General features: G+C 38.1%; 2 protein-coding genes across 3 annotated transcripts in view; both read left to right on the top strand.

The window, feature by feature from the left end:
• The window catches only part of LOC124276545 (protein MON2 homolog), a 144,788-nt gene that overhangs the window by 63,477 nt on the left and 58,506 nt on the right, over positions 1 to 22,805 (top strand). The window contains exons 19-21 of one of the 2 annotated variants that reach the window (XM_046712182.1): positions 41 to 79; positions 2,740 to 3,525; positions 14,460 to 14,499. In XM_046712182.1, coding sequence (XP_046568138.1) covers positions 41 to 79; positions 2,740 to 2,856 — 156 coding nt within the window. In that variant the 3' untranslated portion in view covers positions 2,857 to 3,525; positions 14,460 to 14,499. Of the gene's footprint in view, positions 1 to 40; positions 80 to 2,739; positions 3,526 to 4,060; positions 4,146 to 14,459; positions 14,500 to 22,805 lie in introns of those variants that run through there. The other variant, XM_046712183.1, reaches the window with a different exon arrangement.
• LOC124276496 lies at positions 20,624 to 22,614 on the top strand. Its single transcript, XM_046712127.1, has 4 exons — positions 20,624 to 20,829; positions 21,264 to 21,409; positions 21,661 to 21,876; positions 22,050 to 22,614. The coding sequence occupies exons 1-4, from the start codon at positions 20,635 to 20,637 to the stop codon at positions 22,612 to 22,614; spliced, it is 1,122 nt and encodes a 373-aa protein (XP_046568083.1). The 5' UTR covers positions 20,624 to 20,634.

Here is a 22,805-nt window from a genome sequence, read left to right as displayed (position 1 = left end):
GATGCAGTGTATCATACCGATTTCTTGATTTATGTTCCAGGTTTTTCCATTTGTTGACAGGAAAGCAAAGAGTGACTTTGTAATTCATTTTTATATGGGAGATACTTTTGGGCTCAGTTGGGTTTTTTTTTTTATGTTTTTGTTGGTTAACTGGAAGTATTTTTCTACGTCTTCTTTCATACATGTGTATGTATTTCTGGGCAAAATGGTTTTCTTTTAATTTTTCCACCTGTTTAGTTTGGTTAAATCTCCAATGTATTCTTAGTAAAAGATATTTTTATGAACTTCGTGTACTAAAAGTAAGGTATATTTATGTATTTTGGGGCAATTTTTAAACAGAAAACATAAATCTCTGAATTATTGGATATGATTGAGGTGAGGTGAGGTGAGGTGAAATTGGGTTTAACGTCGTGCTTGAGAATATTTCGCTCATATGACGACGTGCATGTGTGTGTATGTGTATGTGCGGCTGCTTGTACTAGCCCAGACTGAAGCTGGTTTTATAGTGCTAGCCCACTGAGATACCATGCCGCAGTGAAGCATGAATACCCCACTCAGACACATTATACTGACTCTGAGCCGACCAGTCCTTGTTGCACCCGTTAATGCTGAGCGCCAGGCAGGGACCAACAAGTACCATATTTTAACGTCTTTTGGTATGACACGGTCGGGGATCGAACCCGCGACTTATCTGCTCTCCAGGCGGACGCTCTAACCACTACACCATGGAGGCGTCCGGATATGATAGAAGTTGATGTCTTAGTGAACAACAATGAGGGAGGAACCGATATCTTATCCAGGACTAAGATACTCATGTGGTCACCTTGCAACGTACTGTTCTTTAATCATTATTGCTCTTATCTAGATCGTGTGTGTGTGCGGTTTTGTTGTTTTTGTTTTGTGTGTGTGTGTGTGTGTGTGTGTGTGTGTGTGTGTGTGTGTGCGTGCGTGCGTGTGTGTGTTCTGGCGGATAGTGAGTAAAACTGCTAAAATGATGCTAAATTCAAATTTATGGAGACAAAGTTAACAGAAGGATATATTAGTAAAGATTTTTACTCGGTGTGTTTCAGTATTTCTAAAGTAGTATTTTTGGTCTCAATTCTGTCTTATTACTTTGGCTTCTTCATGGCTTTCTGGTGAAGTTAGTTATTGTGTTATATTGGAGAAGGGTCACTGAATCATCCTGGTGTTTGCTGCACAGGTGTGTCCCCCCAGGTGTGCCAGAAATTTATACACATTGGTTCCAATTACATTTCGGCATGGTAGACGAGTGGTGAAATCATTTGCCAGACGCGGAAGACCCACTTTTGATTTACCACATGAGTTCAGTGTGTAAAGCCCATTTCTGGTGTTATCTGGGGTGGTGGGGTAACCTAGTGGCTAAATCAATCACTTGTCATGCCGACGGCCTGGGTTCAATTCAGCAGATGGGTGCAAAATGTGAAGCCCGGTTCTGGTGTCCCCCCTCCACGTAAATATTACTGGAATATTGCTAAAAGCAGCATAAAACCATACTCACTCACTCTCAGGTGTCATCCGCCTTGATATTACTGGAATATTGCTAAAAGCGGCATAAAACATTACTCACTCACTCTAGTGTCATCCACGATGATATTGCCGGAATATTGCTAAAAGCGGCATAAAACCTCACTCACTCACCCACTCTAGTGTCATCCACCATGATATTGCTGGAATATTGCTAAAAGCAGCATAAAAACATACTCACTCACTCCAGTGTCATCCGCCATGATATTGCTGGAATATTGCTGAAAGCAGCATAAAACCATACTAACTCTCTTACTCACTTAATCCTGAGTAAGTTTCTAGGTTTGCCAGCTTTATGTCCATGCTCGTTGGGAAATATCAGAGTCCTTCATCACTTTGGTTCTTCCTCTATTTTCAAGCAGACAATCTGTAATGTGGCTCAATACTGTTCAAAGTGGTGGTAAACCAAACTCACTCCCTCACTCACCCAGCATTGTGTTATGACTCTATGCATGCATGTATTGTGTTGATGTAGTTTTGTGTTTCTCTTGATCCATTACAATTATGACACAAGTTACTTCTTGACCAAAATTGAGATGAATTGTAAATGAATTTTTAAGTATGTTCAAGATATTTCAAAGTTTTGTCATTTGACAATAAAGCCAAACATTTGAGATCCAATTGAGATCATATTAAGTCATTTTTTAATTTCTAAAAGTTTTCAAAAGTCAACTTCTGTCGCCATGGTAAGGAAAAAAATGAAGAAAGTTAAATATGGATTGTGTCTTTTTGAATAACTGCCTTGAGATTATGTTCTTGATGATGATCTCATTGGTAATTGAGACAGTCATTTGAAAGTACAATGAATGACGATTCTTTAGCTCACCTGACTGAAAGTCTACAGAGCTTGTTCTGGCTTGTTCTTCTGCCATCTGTTTATGCATCTACTCCTCAGAGTGAGTGAGCCAAGGAGACTGAAACTTTAAATACTTGCTCCCACCACTGATCACACCCCAAATTTGACCTGTGAAGATCCAGGTTAGAATTGGTCTTCAGCAACCCATACTTGTTGTAAGAGGCGACTAACGGGATCGGGTTGTCGGACTCACTGACTTGGTTGACACATTTTATTGTATCCCAATTGTGTATATTGATGCTCTTTCACATATGGTGCAACCATAATCTGTTAATGTTTAAATTTAATTGTATTTATGATGTGAGTCTGTGTTAGCATCTGTATAATGCTATTTCCAGGAGCCATCCCTGTTTGCTGTTGCCAAGCTCTTGGAGACTGGACTTGTGAACCTGTCAAGGGTTGAGGTGTTGTGGAGGCCAGTCACAGCACACCTGCTGGAGGTATGTGGACTTTAGTTGAGGGGGATTCAGCTAATCCTGATATTCTTTCCAGATGACTGTTGCCAAGGAGAGCTGAACACTTTAATTGTTTTGGTTTTGGTCAACTTTAGATGCTGATGAGGACCTTGTGATTGGCTGACATGATTTGGTGTGTTTTTTTTGTGTATGATCTCTCACAATTCTGTATAGGTTTATGTATGCTTATGACACAACATGTAACATGTTACAAAGACACATCAGCTTTCTGACAAGGCTGAAAACAACTTTGTGAATCTTTGAAAGCATCATATTTTTGTGATGGTGTTGAGTCATTTGGTAAGTTCGGTTTGGGCTGATGTCTCAGAAGCTGTAGCAAATCACCCTTACATAAAATAATACAAAAACATCTCAACACAACATGGATTGGGCCTGAACTCAGCATGGATTGGGCCTCAACACAACATGGATTGGGCCTCAACACAACATGGATTGGGCCTGAACTCAGCATGGATGGATCTCAGCACAACGTTGACATGATTTCAACACAATGGAGACTGGACCTCGAGCAAGGAGGGGACCTGACCACAGCAGATATCACCTGACCACAATATGGCCGTAACAGAAGCAGAAAATAGATGTGACCTCAATCAACATTGATGTCCCGTGATGGTAGATGGTTTCCGTCTTCAGAATTGCTCCACAAAGGTATGTTCCTCATGTTTGATTGATAAGTATCTGATTCAAATATATTATGATCACTCAATCTGCATTTCACATCTTGTATTGTCATTTTCAAACAAAATATACCAACTTCTTCTTTATAAACTTGATCAAATCAACATCCTTTTCTAACCAGTGTTCAGATCATCAAGATCCTAGCAGAAAAACAAAATGATTTGAACTCATTTGGACAATGGCATTGTTATTATAGTGTAAGGGGTGGTTAAAGCAATCGATTCCCCACATGAGCACAATGTGTGAAGCCCATTTCTGGTGTCCCCACCATGATATTTATGAAATATTGCTAAAAGCAGCGTAAAACCTCACTCACTCACTCACTCACTCACTCACTCACTCACTCACTCACTCACTCACTCACTCACTCACTCACTCACTCACTCACTCACTCACTCACTCACTCACTCACTCACTCACTCACTCACTCACTCACTCACTCACTCACTGTTATGGTGCAGTGTTTCTTCATGTTAGTGTTGCTATTTTTTCCATGTTCTTTAAGGTGTTTTCCTGTTAGCTGTCGCCAGGTTCAGAAGACGGTGCACATGTGGGTGAAATGGAGATCAATCGATGCCCATCTGCAGGAGGTATGTACATGTGAGTTGATACTATCAAATGTCTGGATTTTGTTCCAGATAATTGTTACCTCGGAAAGATGATAATTAAGTTTTTTCTAAACCAAAGTTGCATGCTTTTTTAAGAACCAAACAAGAATTGTAAGAAGCAGCTCATCTTCTTTTCAAAACTAAGATTTCCTAAGAACTAACTCTTGCTACTTTTGGGGCTTATCCTGGACAAATTACATATCTTGTCTTATTGTTTAGTTCATGATGGTTGCTGCAAATAGTAAACATTGTACATTTTCTTTCTTTTGAGTTTGATGAAACAAAAGTGTCTATGCTTCATGCTTCTTTTGGAAGGACCGAAATCTTAGGTTAATGACGTGGAGACCACTTTCAAGGTTTCTGTTGTGCAATACCCTATTTCCACCACACCAGCTATTCTTGTAACTCACGTCCTCCTCAATCACCTGGGAATTACATCTACACTCGCTAATCAAAAATCACTATTTTCATGTCATAATACATATCCCGTTCTTGTGAATGGATTTCCAATAGATATTAGCAGAGTCTATATCAGAAATATATTCCTCAGCTATTCTGATATGAGAGTAATCCCTGCCAGGAAATTTATGTCGAGAAGACAAATTGGATTTGTGGACGACCACCTTGATTGTCGTTTCTTTGTCAACAAATGTATTGGTCTGTATGAAACTGTGAATGAAGACAATGAATAGCGAAGTATTCATTCTTGTAAATCAGGATTACTGTGGTACTGGGAAATGAAAGATTTTTTCATTTTCATCACACTTTGTCAAGAAATATGGGACGTGTAGATATGGGGGAATCATTCTTATTGTCAAATACAGACGGAGAGTAAATAAAATGTCGAATGAAAGGTTTGGGATTAGAACTGTGATGTTGACTTTGAGGAGATGTGGGAATGAGACCAAGATAAAAGAAAGATGTCTAGTTTTTGACGATATACTTCATCATTGCTCTTTAGCTAGCCGAGACTATCGACAGGCAAAGTTAAGCTAGGTCCTTTGAATCTCTTCATTAATAATATGATTTACTGTGATCATTCATTCATCTTCTTTAAAATAGTTTAGAAGGTTGACTAAAGTATTACAATGCCGTCCGGTAATTCCGCGCACCTAAGCACATCGATCGAAACACGGCAACTAACGTCTCTTATTTTTTGTGGTTTACGTGACTTAACATGCTGGTATGCATCATATTTACCTTGAAATATGTTTTATTGATGACTATAAGATTCTAACGTTGCATTATGCCATTGGGTTGACCATACCGGCGTTCTGATGACATCGCTTGTTGTCCGGCAATTCTGCGCAGCAACTGATGTGCATAACATCCAGCTGGAGATCCGAAGTATTCAAACGTATTAGGGACAGATTATTTTCAAAAATCACTTCATCAATGTACGGAAGAGTGTTTCATCTTAAATCCAATTATGAATAATGAAGAAAAAGGTTTAAAAGTCTGAAGAAAACAAATTTTCATAAAACTGTCAATGTATCTGTCAATTACTGTTATTTACTTACCTTTAGTTATTAAAAGCCAGTCCCTTGTAGAAATGTCCCGATTTCAAGTGTAAATTTGGTAGCAGACGATGTTTACCTTCGATACGGAAGTACGCTATTGCAGCTGCTCAGAATTACCGGACACGCGGAATTACTGGACTCGCTTGTAAGAGTATGTCAAGAAGCATAATTGAACCATATTCAAATTTAAAAAATAAAATTGTATTTTTTGGACTGCTAGGTGAGACCAGTATGCCAGTATATTGCAATACATTTTTTCTGTTTTCTGTTTTATTATAAATTTAGTAAAAACAAAATATGAAAAATTTAATTAGTTTTTACTTATGTCTACACAGAAATTTATCAACAAATGTTGTGTTGTTTTTGAAATTAACACGATTTTCATTTCAAGAAGCACTAATATTTTTTCCTATTTCGATATTTCTGATTATCATTCATTTTAACCAATGTCCCTACCACATAGCACATTAATCTAAGGATATATTCTACTCAATAGTAGTGAAAGAACACCCAATTCTTTCCAATTACTATAGTTGAACTTCATGTTACTATAGTTGATCTGCATGTTACTATAGTTGATCTTCATGTTACTATAGTTGATATTCATGTTACTATAGTTGATCTTCATGTTACTATAGTTGATCTGTTATAGCACAACTATAATATTATATGAAAATTAGATGTTCTTTAACACTAAGTCATAGCTATTCCTAGTGGTATACCTGATCTACCCCTGAGTTATCTCCCTTGATCCTGATGTCACTGTATTGTTCTCCTAGAACCCTTCATAATTTTTCTGTATGGTCCACATGCATGATGTGCAGAGAATCGAGTGAAATTTTCATTTCTCAGCTCTCCACGAGTCTTTCCACGAGTCAGGTCTAATACCATTGTGATAGAGGTATCAGCATTGTGACGTCATAACTGTAAACCATTATGATGTCATATGTCAAGCGGTATTACACTAGTGTAATATTGCTATAAAAATATTACACTGCAGTATCTTCCACGGGCGAGTAATAAACTAAAATATCTTAGCATTACTTATAATTTGGAAACTGCTCAGCACAATAGTCTAGGGATGTACGCTGCACAATAGAAATCTCCTATGAATATAGTTAATGTGTCATGTTTGAACTGTAGTAATATGAAGAAACAGATACAGAGATCATTCCAGCCTTTCTAAAAATTTGAGTCATGGCCCAGCAGCCCCCAATTACTGTAATCGTAGGTATTTTCTCGTGGGATAAATTTTCACGCTTTTAGCGCAAAAATATTGTGCATCAATAATCATGCCAAGCGAAATATCCTTGGTGAGGTCATGACAAATACTCAAGTAGGAACAACATGCAATTGAAACAAAGACATGAAATGCAGCCAATCAACCATTTGACCATGTGAACAACACTTGTTCATAAACAACAAACACTACTTTATGATTTCTAGGTCTAATTATTGTAAGTACTCGTACGTCGGCATTTCTGCGATGAACGACCTGTTCTCTTCCGTCCAAGGACCATCGCTCACTGAGGCCAGAACCTCGTTGTACAGCGTCGGTATCGGACCCAGAGATGACTTGGCCACCATCTTCATCCTGTCCAGTGTCTCTCTGACCTGTAAATAAGATATAACCAAAACTAATGTAATGTTATGGCTGCATAAATCTAATGAAGTGCTTTTCGAGCACATTTGTCTAAAATTGTGCAAATAATGAACAAATGTAGCAGAGCTTTATACCATTTTAATATTATAATTTATAGATACATTTACGCACAACATACCTTTAAGATGCCCATGAAGCATCGTTGCGTCTTCGATTCAATCGAAACACAAAGCCTTCAACAACTAGATAACGTCCACCACGTGAAGTCGGGAGAAACTTATAGTCTAACTGCTGGTTTGCCATTTTTGACAGTGATAGATTCTTGGTGGAATTACCATGATATATACCCAGTGGGAGTTTATATCAATCAATCTAAATTTTCTTAAATAATATAGTTAATTTGTGAGTTGATATCAATCAAATAATCATAATTGTGTTAATTGTCATTTAACTAGAGAGTTCATATCAGCAACTATGTTCATAGTTAGAACTAGTGAGTTCATATCACTAATTAGTGAACTCCGAGTTCACTCACCAGTTCAAGTTTTAGTGTCACCCATCTCATTAATCCTTTAAAACAACATGTATCTACCTCGGCCGAACATCAAAGGATTTTTACTGTAATAACAAATGTCTACTTCCAGGTACGACACCGTACTGGTGTACACTCTTCCTTAATTTGTTGTCAGTTAATCTCGCATATGGGACAGGTGTTGTCATGTTGACACAAGTATAATCCCACCTCTCTCTCTGATTGTTTTAGTAAACACGATTCAATTATGGCAGCTAGCTTTGATCATTGCATGTCTATTGGTTGTGAAAACTTTGTGATGTATACCATCACTCAGGTGTTTGAAATGCAGGAAAAAACAACCGCGTTAAGAGGTCTTTGGTGAACTTTCCGCAAAAATTGCACCCTGTGAAAATATATACGATTACAGTATGTGGGTCATTTAGAAATTAATGTGGGTCATGTCTAATTGCTGTGACTTGTCAGCCATACAATTCTAATTACTAGTATGAGTTTCAATTACTTTTTAAATTTTTTAGTCCAGGTGAGGTCAACAAGAGAAACCATTTTTCAAACCATTCATTAAACAGTTAACATCAATTCAAAATGATCAAATAATAAACTATAAATAAAGCCAATCTCTACGCTCATTGACAACTGAACATGTCAACACTGATGGAACAGTTTTATTAGTCTAGCTAACACTAAGTCGGAGTTTTCAACCTGAAACTTTGGAAACAGCTGGACACAACATTGAACAGTGATTCTTATAATTCTGATTAATCCGAAAGTGACTAATACATTTTTGTCATTTAATGTTTATGTTTTGGTTTAAGGAAATGTTTTACTGTTGTTGTTTACAAATGTTTAAGTCTGAAAGATGATAACATCTGGATGTCTGTGTGAAACTACAACATGAAACGTGATTGGTTCACTTAACGAAACCGACCTATCGCAACCAATTTTACTAAGGTCCTTGGTTTTTCTCATGACACCAATGAGCTGTGTATGAGCAGTATGAGTCGCGTTTCAGTGAGGATAGGTGTAGCAAAAACAAACTTATAATGCGTTTCACATACGCTGACACGACCTGCCCGTACCTGTACAATGTGCCATGTTAAATGTTAGTACATTAACTCTTTAAGGCCGAGAGACGCATATATGGGGCAAATTAATCAGCTCCTCACAGTGAGTGACGTGTTTATGGGGCAGGTAATTAGCAGTTTCTCACAGCGAGAGCCACATACAGTCGTCAACAGAAAGCACCTCTTATTCAGCGAGAGACGCACATGTGTGTTGTACTTTTAAAAAGCGCACTGTACCTATTATTTCAACCAATTTAGCAGTACTGAGCAAATGTTAGCTTTTCTTACGAGAGATCCCACCTTTAGGATCAATCAGAAGAAGTATTTAAAGTGTTTTGATAACAATTTTTAATCATTATCATAGGCTTGTACAGCGTTTAGCAAATGAACGCATGTCGGCTAGAAAGGGGATTATGATGTTTTTACAGTGCCTGGTACTCTTCCTTGGGAATGGATACTAAAATACTTCGTATGCACCTTGATTGAATTAGATGTAATGGTTTAGAGGTTACTAAAAATTATATTTCCTTCAACTACCTAATAAATAGGAAACAATATACGAAATTTCAAGGACATACAAAGAATTCAAACACAATAGAATAGTTTGAATTTACTTTTTAGGCATCATTACGTTGTCATGTTTCATATACTGAAACATAATGTATAAACACAAGTAATTATATATCCAAGCTCGAATAGATTAAACATAATTGAACTAATACTAATTTGAAGTTTACTGAATTGTAACTAGTTGTTTTCCATAATCTAAAGTTCGTAATGTTACCTAAGCGAATATAAAGTGATAAGTCCCGCCTTTGCATCGAATACATATATACATGTCAGTGTTATTACAACAATGAAATGTTTTACTACGTTTGTTACAAAAAACAGTAAGTTGGTAATTCAAAACATTGTCGCACATGGACAGAAGTAATATCATAAGTTATTACATGTAAGCCATACAAAGGTATTTCAAGCATTTTTGTTCAAGCTGTTGAAAGTTTCATGTTGATTTGAATTGTCAGTTTTCTATGCAATTTACATGAGCATTCTGTAAAAGCGTTTGTATTTGATCTGTGTAATTATCAAATCCTGTGCAATTATCCGTGTATCAATCAACTCACTCTCTATTGATCCATCGTCAATAAAAGCTGGATAGTATATCAGTTACGGTATCGATACACGCGTATAATCATTCAAGCAGATTACAGTAATGAGATAATTGAACGCCTCTTTCGACCTTGAAATAACAGCCTCCGGTAGAATGCATATGTAGTTACGTCCTTGTTGAAAGGTTTGTCCCGTGACAAGTGTAAAATAAACAGATGCGCTGTTATATCATTGGACATCTTGCTTTATGGAGTCACGCCCCTCTCTGTGATGTTTATACATGCATGCACATCTGTAATCTTATGAACCTCGTTTGCATTCAGTAAAGATATAGGCACGCCCTCCTTCATAAATATTGGGGGTGGAGGTGTCAAGTGCAAGTTTATACACTATAATAATTCAGTATAGTGTCACCTCGTGAATTCTGTAATGCGTGTACTCTAGTTTGGATAGTCATTCGTATCAAGGTGAAGATTATATTTACATGTACAGCAAACCATTATGTTTTATGTACTAGTTGTGTGCATAAAATGTATATGAAAATAAATACTACCTCTACTCAGTGGTTGGATTTCAATCGCTTTGTTTTACTTATCGAAAAACACTAAAATGAAGACAAGTAAACTCGCCAAAGTGACTATCTACTCCTATTTGTCTTATGTGTATATTTCATACATCGTTACCAGTGTGTATGTTTACAATACACAAACTGTTACGTGATAGCTTGAGTTGATAAAGCCCAAACCCAGCATATCGACTGGTCAAGGGTATAGCCAATAACCAATCTCTATCCAAGCTGCTGAGTGACCAAACATGCTCTTCAGAAATTTCGACCACGCCCAATCACCTGTCCTTTCCTCTGTGACAGGTATCTCATGATACGGTTGGTCACAGATAACATATGACCAGCCACTACATTGAACAGTTGAGATACCGAACGTTCTATTCGGGAAATTTGATGACGCCCTATCACGTGACTCTTTGTTTTATGTCTATGCAAGGAATATGTAGTATCCATTTTGTATATGTATGTTTGTATGGTCACGTATGTTTTCTGCATTAAATCTGTATGAAAGAAAGTGCAATGCTATGAATGTGCTTTGTGCTAGTCACAGACTAGCGTTATAGTACTTTCATTAAAATAATTCAGTAAACACTAGAAATGTATCGGCAAAACCGTTATTTTAAAATTGAAGATTATAAAGTATGAAAGTAAATTCTTCTTTACAGTATGTCATTGTCATAGATGTTTTGTAAATTTAAACCTCACACAGTGATATAAGAGAGAGAATTTGTTAACGTGTGTCTCATCTGTTACATACAAAGAATACATGTGTATGCATATTGTGATAAAATATAAATGTACAAGCCGACAAAAGGTCTACAAGAGAAACTTGCAATAAAATTACATAAAGCTTGCAATACACGACATGTATTCACACCTGATTTCTTTCAACATATATCTTTACGACACAATTAAACAATCAGGACTTGTTTGTACGACTAGACAGTTTCCTGTGATCCCCGAAACCTGCCAGGGAAATCAGGTGTGACTAGCACTAATTAGTCTCGGCACAGAGAGTGGGCAATCAGCGAGGGCTTCCAGGTGTTGAGTAGTGATGGGGCTCTCGGGCTTAATGAGTTAAGGATGCAGCCTATTATGAACACTGCAGATGTTCTCAAAAATTCTTTTGAGTAATTTACATTCTGAGATTAGTGCAGTGGAATATAGTATAACTGTTGTATATATAATGTGATGGTAATATACTTAAGTCTTTTATCTAAAAATACTAAACAAATATAATCCCAAATAAAACATATGTCAGATTTGACCACTTTCTTAGAGGCTTTGTGTATTCATAGCTTTGGACATGGGAGCAATGCCAGTTACTCTTGTCAGAGGGGTACACAAAGTATGTAATCTGTACTTCCAGTTTGTAGAAGCTATGATGTCTCAGTGGGTAACAGATCACAGATTTTGTGTGCTTGGAATTAGGTGCATTACTCTGATAGAGTGTGGGTTCAAATCCCAGTGGGGAAATGCAAGAATCTGTACTTAACTCAGAAAGTGTAAGCCCAAATACAGCATTTATTATAAGTACCTAGCTGATCTGTGTTAGTATACTACCCATCAAAAGTTTAGACTCACTGAAAGCACTCACTATATGTTATGTATATGTATGTGGTTACATCGAAGATGAATTTCTCCACCAACTTGGGGGAACCAACTGAAAACCTTATGCAGATGAATTGCACAAGGATGATGCTTCAAATTGCGAAAGGCATGAGCAAATGTCGTGCATGTGAACAGATTCGTTTTGGTGTAAAGTTTTGTTAAGAATTCGCCAATTTTCACAGATTTTAATCATTTACTGAACTCATGACAATAATTTTTTCAATGTTACGAATATGTTTTACAATACACCAGTTCATAACTAAACAGTACCTTTAAACAGTATGGAATATTTTGCAAAAAGCTAGTTTAGAACAGTGGACAAGTAAGTGGCTACATTTACACTAGTGAGTCTAAACTTTTGATGGGTAGTATAGTTGTTTTTATCAACGAAAGTTTAAACAAATCAACTCATCAAAAAAACATGGCCACAGAGCTTTAAGATCAGTTCCACTCATGATGTTTTTAATCCAGAGCAATACCCTCCCATGCCTTCCTTGGACAACCGATATTCTATAATATTGTTGTATCCACGAACAAAATACTTTATTATTACAAATTACGAAGCTTTTTCATCTCGTATCTAAACCAGTATGAATTGATATTGTTGCACGCTCAGAAATATTTTTTAATGCTTCAGGGAAAATTGTGAATTTCAACAAACCTGTGCTATATAACCCCTTAATAAAAGAATACCAGTGGCATCGGTTCGTCGGGGAGGCGATCTGATCAGGAAGTCTTCCTTCAGGCAAATATCTTCCTTGAGGGACAACAGTTTGTAGCAGCATTGACAAACTTTTAATCTGCTACGTTCAATATTGGAGTCATATCGACTTGACATCGGGCCCTTGAGGGCTGGCTGTTGGCGTCGGGTTCAAACAAAGAGAAAGGTTTATGGGTAATAGTGTCTATAGATGACACGGTCTGAGGGGTTTTCCTCGGAGGTGTTTTTTTCATTGTGTATCTGTCAGTCTTTCGCTATTTCTGAGTTGTCTAAGACGCTTCAGTGCCCTGGAATTTTGTTCAATGTCTGTGGCTTTGTTACACAGAGTTCTGTTCGTGTGCATGCTTCCCTGCCTTCGTTTTCCATATTGCCAGCACTTTCATGGTCAAACTTTGGCAGATAAATCATTTACCATAGATGACTAACCATATTTCCTCTATTGAATGCGTGGGCATCTATAAATTTACCACAAGCTATTGACTAGCATTTATCTGTTTATTGCTGCCCCAGACCTTACTGAGTACCATATTTTACCATTATATACAATGCTGGTCCTCATGTGAGGATCTTGATCATCTGAACATTAGTATGACGATGTTGTTTTGCTGAAGTTGACACAAAAAGTCAATGCCAAAGAATAGTCTTGATTATCAGACAAAACAGATTCCATTATGCATTGATGAAAATAGCACTGAAATCCATACGAACAGATCACTGAAAGTCACTAAAAATCTGTGATGACACAAGTTCTGAGCGAGAATGGTAATATCAAATCATTGATTTAAAAAATAAGAAATGCAATGGTTGTTTTTTGTTTTCAATGTATCGCAGTATTAGAACCCTGAATTTGTTAGAGGCCCAGCTTTTAAAAAAATTTTTTTTTTGTTGACATGTGAATAAGAGGCTGACTTGTGTTGGAAGCCCTGCTTGTGAGACGGGAATTATCAATGGGTGCTCATTACCATCACCAACACACCTCCTTTTTCTGTGACATGGGAACTTGAAAGGTTAATGGTTAATCAATGTTACCTGTTGTTACCCTGCCTGGAAGTGTCATTTGGGGGATTAAACAAAACTTGTTTGTCTCTGACTCAGTATACTGTGAGTGGGTTATCCATGTTAACTGTGGCATGGTATCTCAGTGGGGCAGTGCTGTAAATCAGCAGAAGTCTGTAGTAGTGGAAGCAGCCATATACACAAGTCGGAATAGACTTGCCTCATGTTCTCAGGTAGCGGTGGGATAGCCTAGTGGTTAAAGAGTTCGCTCATCATGCTGAAAACTGAGTTCGATTCCCCACATGGGTGCTATGTGTGAAGCCCATTTCTGGTGTCCACCACAGTGTTATTGCTGGAATGTTGCTAAAAGTGGCGTAAAAACCCAACTCACTCACTCACTCACTCACTCACTCACTCACTCACTCACTCACTCACTCACTCACTCACTCACTCACTCACTCACTCACTCACTCACTCACTCACTCACTCACTCACTCACTCACTCACTCACTCACTCACTCACTCACTCACTCACGTTCATGTTAGTGTTGCTATTTTTTCCATGTTCTTTAAGGTGTTTTCCTGTTAGCTGTCGCCAGGTCCAGAAGACGGTGTTCTCAGTGGTCATGTTTATGTTTATGTTTATGTGTTGTGTTACCACTGCATTTATGTTCTTATTACTGATGGTTGGAGTTTTTCAGTGTACACCATATATCTGTATCTCTACACCATATATCTGTATCTCTACACCATATATCTGTATCTCTACACCATATATCTGTATCTCTACACCATATATCTGTATCTCTACACCATATATCTGTATCTCTACACATGTTTGACATCACCCTGACATTGGGTCTTAACTTTACAACCACTTTCCATTTCATTCATTCCTCTACTTGTTAGAGCCCATCAATATACACATGCCTTAATCAGGGTTCATTGTGATACCAACATATCATTATTGAGTTAAATCGCACCCGCATGATTGTCATAAGACTAACGGGATCGGGTGGTCAGGCTCGCAGACTTGGTTGACACATGTCATCGTATCCCAGTTGCGTAGATCAGCACTCATGCTGTTGATCACTGGATTGTCTGGTGAGGACTTGATTATTTACAGACCGCCGCCATATAGCTGGAATAATGCTTAGTGCGGCGTGAAACTAAACTCATTCACTCACTGACCTCCAGTCAGCTACACCCGTCGGGGTAAAAGTCATCACCTACACTGTCATCTGTAGCTAGTTCCTACCCGTTTGGGTGTTGGTTGTCAGCTGCACAGTAATCTGCAGCTTGTCTGTGGTTCAGACTTTCCAGTGGACTGAAGGCGTAACGCCAAATTACCTTGTAGCATCGTTTCAGCTAGCTTACCCAGAAGGGTAAGTTTATCAGTATTCATTTTTCCATATTTCATTTTCTCCGCTCAACGAGAATCCCCATTTAAGCCAAAACAATTAATATTTTGATACAATTGTGTCTTATGTTGTTTGTCCGACACCAAAGGGGGGGGGGGGGGATTAACTTTTATGGGGGTTCCTATGAGTTTTACACTTTTCTGAAAAGCATGGGATGCTGGTAGTTTTATATTTATCAAATACCCCCGGTATGTAGTGTAGTTAATGAGTTGACACAGTATAACAGTGTTGCAGCATGTATGTTTACAGAGAGTCTCTTGATTTTCAGAAATCTAGACTTTCCAAAAATATTGTAGACTTTCTTCAGAGTGTTTAGATCTATAATTTTGTGTATGTACCTGTTCATATACATGTTTTACTTTCCATACTTAAAGAGTCATTGCATTGTGACCCGTGAAAATCAGGGGTAGAATTGGTCTTCAGTGACCCATGCTTGTCATGAGAGGTGACTAACGGGATCTGGTGGTCAGGCCCGCTGACTTGGTTGACACATGTCATCGGTTCCCAATTGCTCAGATCGATGCTCATGCTGTTGATCACTGGATTGTCTGGTCCAGACTTAATTATTTAAAGACCACCGCCATATACGTGGAATATTGTTGGGTGCGGCGTTAAACAACAGACAACCCAACCAACCTTGCATTGTGATTTCTCATATTCAACTTGTTTGTAGAAAAGAAAATGCTAGAGTTGTTCCAAAAGGTCATTTGAATAACTAGACACTTGAATTGTTTTAGAAATTGAGAAGATAGTTTAAAATATTCACATATCTGGGATAAGATGATGTCCTAAAAGTAACATCTGGCCTTCATTGTTCTTAAGGACTGAAACCAGATGTCTTGATGGACTTTTAAATGTCATGGTTAGAACTGAAATTGTGAAACATGTAATATAAGAAATATAACTTTTCTTTACTGAAATGTGTGTGTTCTGTGAAACTTTTTAAAATAGTTCGTAATGAATGTTTGATTATTGCCTTTTCTTGCAAATTTCATTATCTTTTTACAGGGAACGATTGTTTGGTCTGAACTTTAAGTTGATGTACAAGTGGAATGTGCTTGATTTCTGTGTCAGTTGAAATATACACAAAGAACTTAATTAAGCACCCCCTGAATTTTTGCAATGATAGGTTTTCAACACGTACATAAAACTTCTCGTGGTGACCACGATGGAATAACATGAGTTTTTATTACCCGTATGATCCTTTGACTCATACAAAATGACAAACTGATTGGAATTCATGTTGATTTTATGATGATGATTGCTCATTTAAAAAACACACTGATTTTCATACAAAACCATATCTGTACAAGTATGGCCTGGAATGTTTAATGTTGAATTCATTGGTGAATGTGAACATTCAAAATGTCATTTTGCGTGCCTTACACGATTAAATGTCAATACCAAGTGTAACCACCATGTGACTGTATGACAGCCAGCACCCTCCTCCTTATACCCCCTGTCAGCCTCCTGATCCTCTGAAGGGGCAGTCTACGCCATTCCTCGTGTATAGTAGCTTCCCACTGGGCCAGGTTCTGTACAGGAGAATCCCTTTGTTGCACAAGACGACCAATCATGTCCCAGATATTGCCAAAGGGTTAAGATCGGGGCTCATTCAATCGTGAGATATGTCAGGGGGTGCTTAACTAAGTTCTTTGTGTATATGATCACCTGATATCAAATGTCTGAAAAGTCAAGTCAGATTGTCCATCGTGACATTGTTTAATCTTAAATCATATGGTTGTCTATCATGACGTTTCTTTTTTAACCATGTGTTATCTATTATTACTCTGTATCACCACATGGTAGGTCAGAGGACACAGGTTTGCTGACCATCCCTCCATCTGATTTCAGGGCGGTGGGGTAGCCTAGTAGTTAAAGCATTCGTATGTCACGCCGAAGACCTGGGTTCGGTGTCCCCTGCCATGGTATTGCTAGAATGTTGCTAAAAAGCGGTGTAAAACTAAACTCACTCACTCCATCTAAATTCAACATGGACATTTGTTTGCGACTGTTTCAATCGCATTTTGCGTAAGTCACTAAAATAAGAGTTGGCTGATTGTGTTCCGCTGACATGGTAAAAAAGTATACTCCATAGCGTTTGTTTTATTGCTTCTATCATATATATATGCCAGGCCAGTGTTCACGAATGGTGTTTCAAAGTAACAGGACATTGGGTCCTGTAAGTTTAAGATGTCTGTCTGACCCATTGAAAATTCACAGGACCCATGGAATAAAATTAAACACACATTTCAGATTTAACATTTCTTATAATTGGCATTGAAATTATTAACAAACATAAGAAAAATTAAGATAAAATAAACAGCAAACAAGTGTTACATGTCACATATAACAACTTCAGTCAAAGTCATTGTGAAATATACAGTCAGACACTGGGTCTGGTGGGTTGTAGACTTCTATCGGACCGTTGGCGAATCTGCCGGATTTGTCAGAGGGTCAGACACTATTCGCGAACACTGCCAGGCCATATTTTAGTTTGGGTCTTTAATTTTACACAAGCTGGTCTTGAAAGAAAATATCTTTTTCTTTCTCTAAAACCAGTGATTTTACCTGATGTATAATTCTGAGCACAAGAGACAAAGAGAGCACTTACATTTGAAACCTTACATCTGGTAATGATGCTGAACTTAAAAACTGACTCGACCCTTGAAGATCTGGGGTAGAATAATGCTTGCCACAAAAGGCGACTATGCCTGTCGTAAGAGGCGACTAACAGGATCGGCTGGTCAGACTTGCTGACATGTCATTGGTTCCCAATGGCGCAGATCGATGCTCATGATGCTGATCACTGGATTGTCTTGTCCAGACTCGATTATTTACAGACCGCCGCCATATAGCTGGAATATTGCTTAGTGTGGCGTAAAACTAAACTCACTCACTAAAAACTGACTCAATGTTTTGTTAGAAATTAACCGCCAAGCTACTGTCATTAATTTGACAGAGTAATAAGAAATTCCTAATTAAGAAGTGTTATCATAAGATTGACATTTTGGAGTAAGATAAGAAAGTTTGGGTTTGGGCCAATTGGCAGTTCCATGAAGTGTGATTCAGTTTATTTAAAACTTGCTTTTATCATCTTCTCTCTTAACTTTCATGGTGTTTTAATTATTGCACAAGCAACAGCGTCAGTTTCACACATGGTACTGATTAAAATATCTCTAATCTGTGCCTCTCAGGTGTGTCAGGTGATAAGTCAATGTTAACGAATGGGAGTTGCGATCGTCTTAATGCTAAGATTGCTTTGTGCAAGTGGTCCCTGGTCATAAACAATCTGTTTGTCGGGCTGCCCTACTTTACTGAGCAGCAAAAGAAACTACCTCTCAGGTGTGTCATGTGATTAGTCAACGTTAAAGAATGGGAGTTTATATTATACAAAGAAAAATGAACATTGACTGCAAATTCATTTCTTGCTACAGTCTTTATTGAATCAGTTATGTTTCTGCAAAATTACAAACTCAGACAAACTTGAGACAAACTCAAATTAACCTGTTTCAAGTTTCATTAACACATAAAAAAAAACTTGGTATTTTTTCTTTTACCACACAGGTTATATGGCCCGTATGGTCTGAGTCTGTTCATCATGTGTCATCACAGTATCCTGAAACTACATGTGTTTGTTCATGATATCAACCCCTGTATTATCAAATCAAAACTCATTCCTCCTTCAGTTAACCTAGAAATCAGCTGAGTGTAGCACTGAGCAAACAACAGGGTTCATTCAAAATTTTGCAAGAACTTGTTTTTATCGTCCAAAAACTGTCACAGCGAATATGGTGTCAAAATCCATCGTTCTGCATTGTATTCAGGTTAGTCACCAGCTGAGCTGAAAATAGTCAGACAATATCCAGTGTTATGTTACGTATCATGAACACCTGACATAAGCTTTAGTGCTGCTTAGACATCAGTCTGAAGGATATGTTTATCAACTTACTATTTGTGGAATCACAGTTAGCTCACCTGAGTTGAGTTCAAAATGCGTCTGTCTGTACTTGTCTGGACTTATAAGAGTTGGTCTACCAAGACATGCTTCAGTAAATGTGGATGCATGGATACCCCATGGATACTCCCAGTATGAAACAATACTCACTCACTCACTCACTTCTACTCCATCACTCATGCACTTTTTCACTCACTCACTCACTCACTCACTCAACGACTGATCCCATTTTTCACTCGCAAACTCACCCACCCATTCACTCAAACACCTTACCCACTCATCCACTCACTCACCCATTCACTTATCCGACCAATCACCCCTTTCACTCACCCACTTACCAACTCACCCATTCATCTACTCACTCGCCCACCTCACCCTCCTCACCCACTTTCCAACTCACCCACTCATCTACTCACCCCCCACCTCACCCACTTACCAACTCACCCACTCATCTACTCACTCACTCACTCACCCACCTCACCCACCTCACCCACTCACGTGCTTGGTTATTGTTATTTAACAGGAACCAATCAGTTATTGCTTTTATTGCCGGTGTCACAAGACCATCCCGGGGATTCTGGCTTTGAAATGGTCATCGAGCAACCTGTGCTGGCCAGATCAGGTGGTCAGACTCAGTGACTCCTCTGATTATGTCATCATAGCAAGGTACCCTCGAATCTGCTCGTATTCTCAATCACTGGTTTTATTACATGGCTGGAATATTGCTGGGGTCAACTACACACAAACCAAAACAACAGATTGGGAAATATCTGAGGTAGCTGGAGAAGTATCTCATTCTTGTGAAAGGTATGTGGTATCTATACTGAACCACAAAAGAAACATCGCTTTTCAAAACCAAATGCAAAATTTTGTTCTTACAAAATGGTATTTTTATTATGATTGTATCATTTTGTTAACATGTTTTGCAATCCAAATTGACAGTTATCACCAACATCAGTGTGTTTTCTGATGAAAATGCATATCGACCAAACGCACCTACAAAGGCAGACGTGGTAAAAGGTTCCGTATGACATTCATGAAAATGAAAGTGCATGTGCATATCGTGACAACCCTACCAATGAAAGTGAGTCCCAAACTTGTCTGAAATCATTTTTGTTTTGACACAATCGCCATGGCACGAAGTACAAGAGATCAGAGGAACCAAGCCTTCGGACGATTGCAAGTTGGCCAGACTGCCAATCATTTTAATGTTCATGTTAGGACAATCTACCAACTGCAGGAGTGATATCACAATGTCAAGACCAACAGACTGTGCGCCACCATCTGCAGGGTCGCTTCCACAGAGCGACGGAAAGAGCACGCCAGACCACTGGGACTCACAACAGACCCATAGCGGATTCTTAATATTTATGCATGTGACCTTTGACCGATTCCAAAACGAGGTTATACCCGCAAATATGGCAGCTGATCACTGCTCTGTACCTCAGTGTACATCTGATGCGAGATACAACAATTCACTTTCGTTTCACACATTTCCGAAGGCTGAAGATGTGCGAAGGAGATGGATAATTGCCATTCGTCAGGACGAAGGACCCTTCTTTACGGTAGGTTAAAATTTTCATTCAGGATTTTCGAAATTAAATCTCGAGAATTTGAGTCGTCCAAACAGCAACGAATATATTATCGGAGCTGCAGTTGTCAAACAGATTATAAGACAAAAAGATATTTTGTCTCAAACAACTACATGATAGCATTTTGCATGTCAAATTTGTTTTCAACTATCCTTTCGTGTTACTAAATTACCAGGACGATTGCATACATTAGCCTTTCGTGGTCCTATTTGAAACAATGGCAGATGGACCCAGGAAGAATTATTATAGAATCACTTATATACACAACTATTTATTGTAACTATTAAAAAAAGAGAGATTTTTAAATCTTGGAGCTCAAAATCTATAATGACAGTAGACTTATTTTAATTTCACTTGTATTTAGATCACCAGGAAGAGTGTTGTTTGCTCGAAGCATTTCGCCTGAGGACTACAAGTACACACCGGTAAGGAAGACCCTCAAGCAAGGATCTGTGCCATCCATATTTCCTTGGAACTTGGAAAATATGAAGTCCAGAAAAGCACCAGCCATCCGCCATCCACTGATGCCAAAACAAGTTATTTCATGGGAAAGGTCAGTTTAAGAGTTAAAACAAATTGGTAGATGTGTAAGCACTACTTCAGTTCAAATGCTATTTAACTAAAGATGTCTTTCTTTTTGTGGTATCCATTAATTTTAAAGTATTTCCATCTAATTAAATTTCAGATGAAGGATTCATAATCACTGATGACCCTCATACCTCATCATAATATTTAGAAATGAATAAATGTTGAAGTATACAAACATTTTGATTTCCACTGAAAGTAAATTCTTTATTTTTTCAGTTCTGAAAATGCAAACTCCATGTCAGATTGTGACCCTCATGCTGAAGGTGAGCACCAGTTGTCAGCTCAGACCCAGACAGATATCAGTCTGTTTGATTCACAGGTGCTTCTAAAAAGAATTCAAGAGCTTGAGGAGGAGAAAGATTTGTTAAAAGAACAGCTCACCCTTGAGAGATTTGGACTGGAAAGATTTGCTGGAAATGATGATATGATCCAGTACTATACATCTTTTCAGAGCTATAAATTGTTCAAACAGTTTTTGACTTTGTAAAACCAAGTGCCTCCAATATGTGCAGTATGTATTATACATGCTCAAATGCCATTTCTCTTGCAGGTAGACCAAGAAATATGGCCCTTATTGATGAAATGTTCATGTTTTTGTACTTTAGGCTTGGTTTACCAGAACAGGATCTTGCTGTTCGCTTTAACTGCCATATTTCGACTGTTAGCTCCTCGAAAAATTATCACCTGGGCAAATTTTTCTATTTTGTTCTTGGATCAGTTCCTATCTGGCCTTCCAGAGTGACAGTAGACAGACACATGCCTCCTGAATTTCAGATAACTTACCCATCTACAAGAGTCATTTTAGATTGTACTGAGCTCAGGATCCAAATTCCCTCAGCTTTGGTGTTAAATTCCATGTTTTACTCCCATTACAAGAGCTCTTGCACTCTGAAAGGTCTGATTGGCATTGCCCCAAATGGTGCTATTACCTTTGTATCCAATCTGTACACAGGTGTTATGTCAGATGTTGAAATAACTAAACTGTCTGGCATTCTAGATTTGCTGGAACCTGGGGACAGTGTTATGACTGATAAGGGTTTTACTATTGCCAGTATACTGAGTGAGAAAGGTGTTGGTCTGAACATTCCTCCATTTCTGTATTCCTCTGACAGTTCACGCCTAGTGAAGTATGGGAGACACAGTCCATTGCATCCCTTAGGATTCATGTAGAAAGACTGATCAGAAGGGTTAAAGAGAATCACCTGTTTGATTCTACAGTCTCTCTTGCTGAACTGGGCAGCATTAATCAGTTGTGGACTGTAGCATGCATTACATCAAGTTTTCAAGGACCTTTGATTAAAAAGAAATGAAAGAAAACTGATTGAGGTTTAATGTTGATTAGCATGAAATTTGTATTGCAT

The sequence above is a fragment of the Haliotis rubra genome, unplaced genomic scaffold (genome assembly GCF_003918875.1).
Source record: "Haliotis rubra isolate DU_JTF1 unplaced genomic scaffold, ASM391887v1 Scf21, whole genome shotgun sequence".
Classification (NCBI taxonomy): Eukaryota; Metazoa; Mollusca; class Gastropoda; order Lepetellida; family Haliotidae; genus Haliotis; species Haliotis rubra.
Note: the sequence above shows the minus strand (reverse complement) of the source record. Positions and strands in the feature narration are given on the sequence as shown.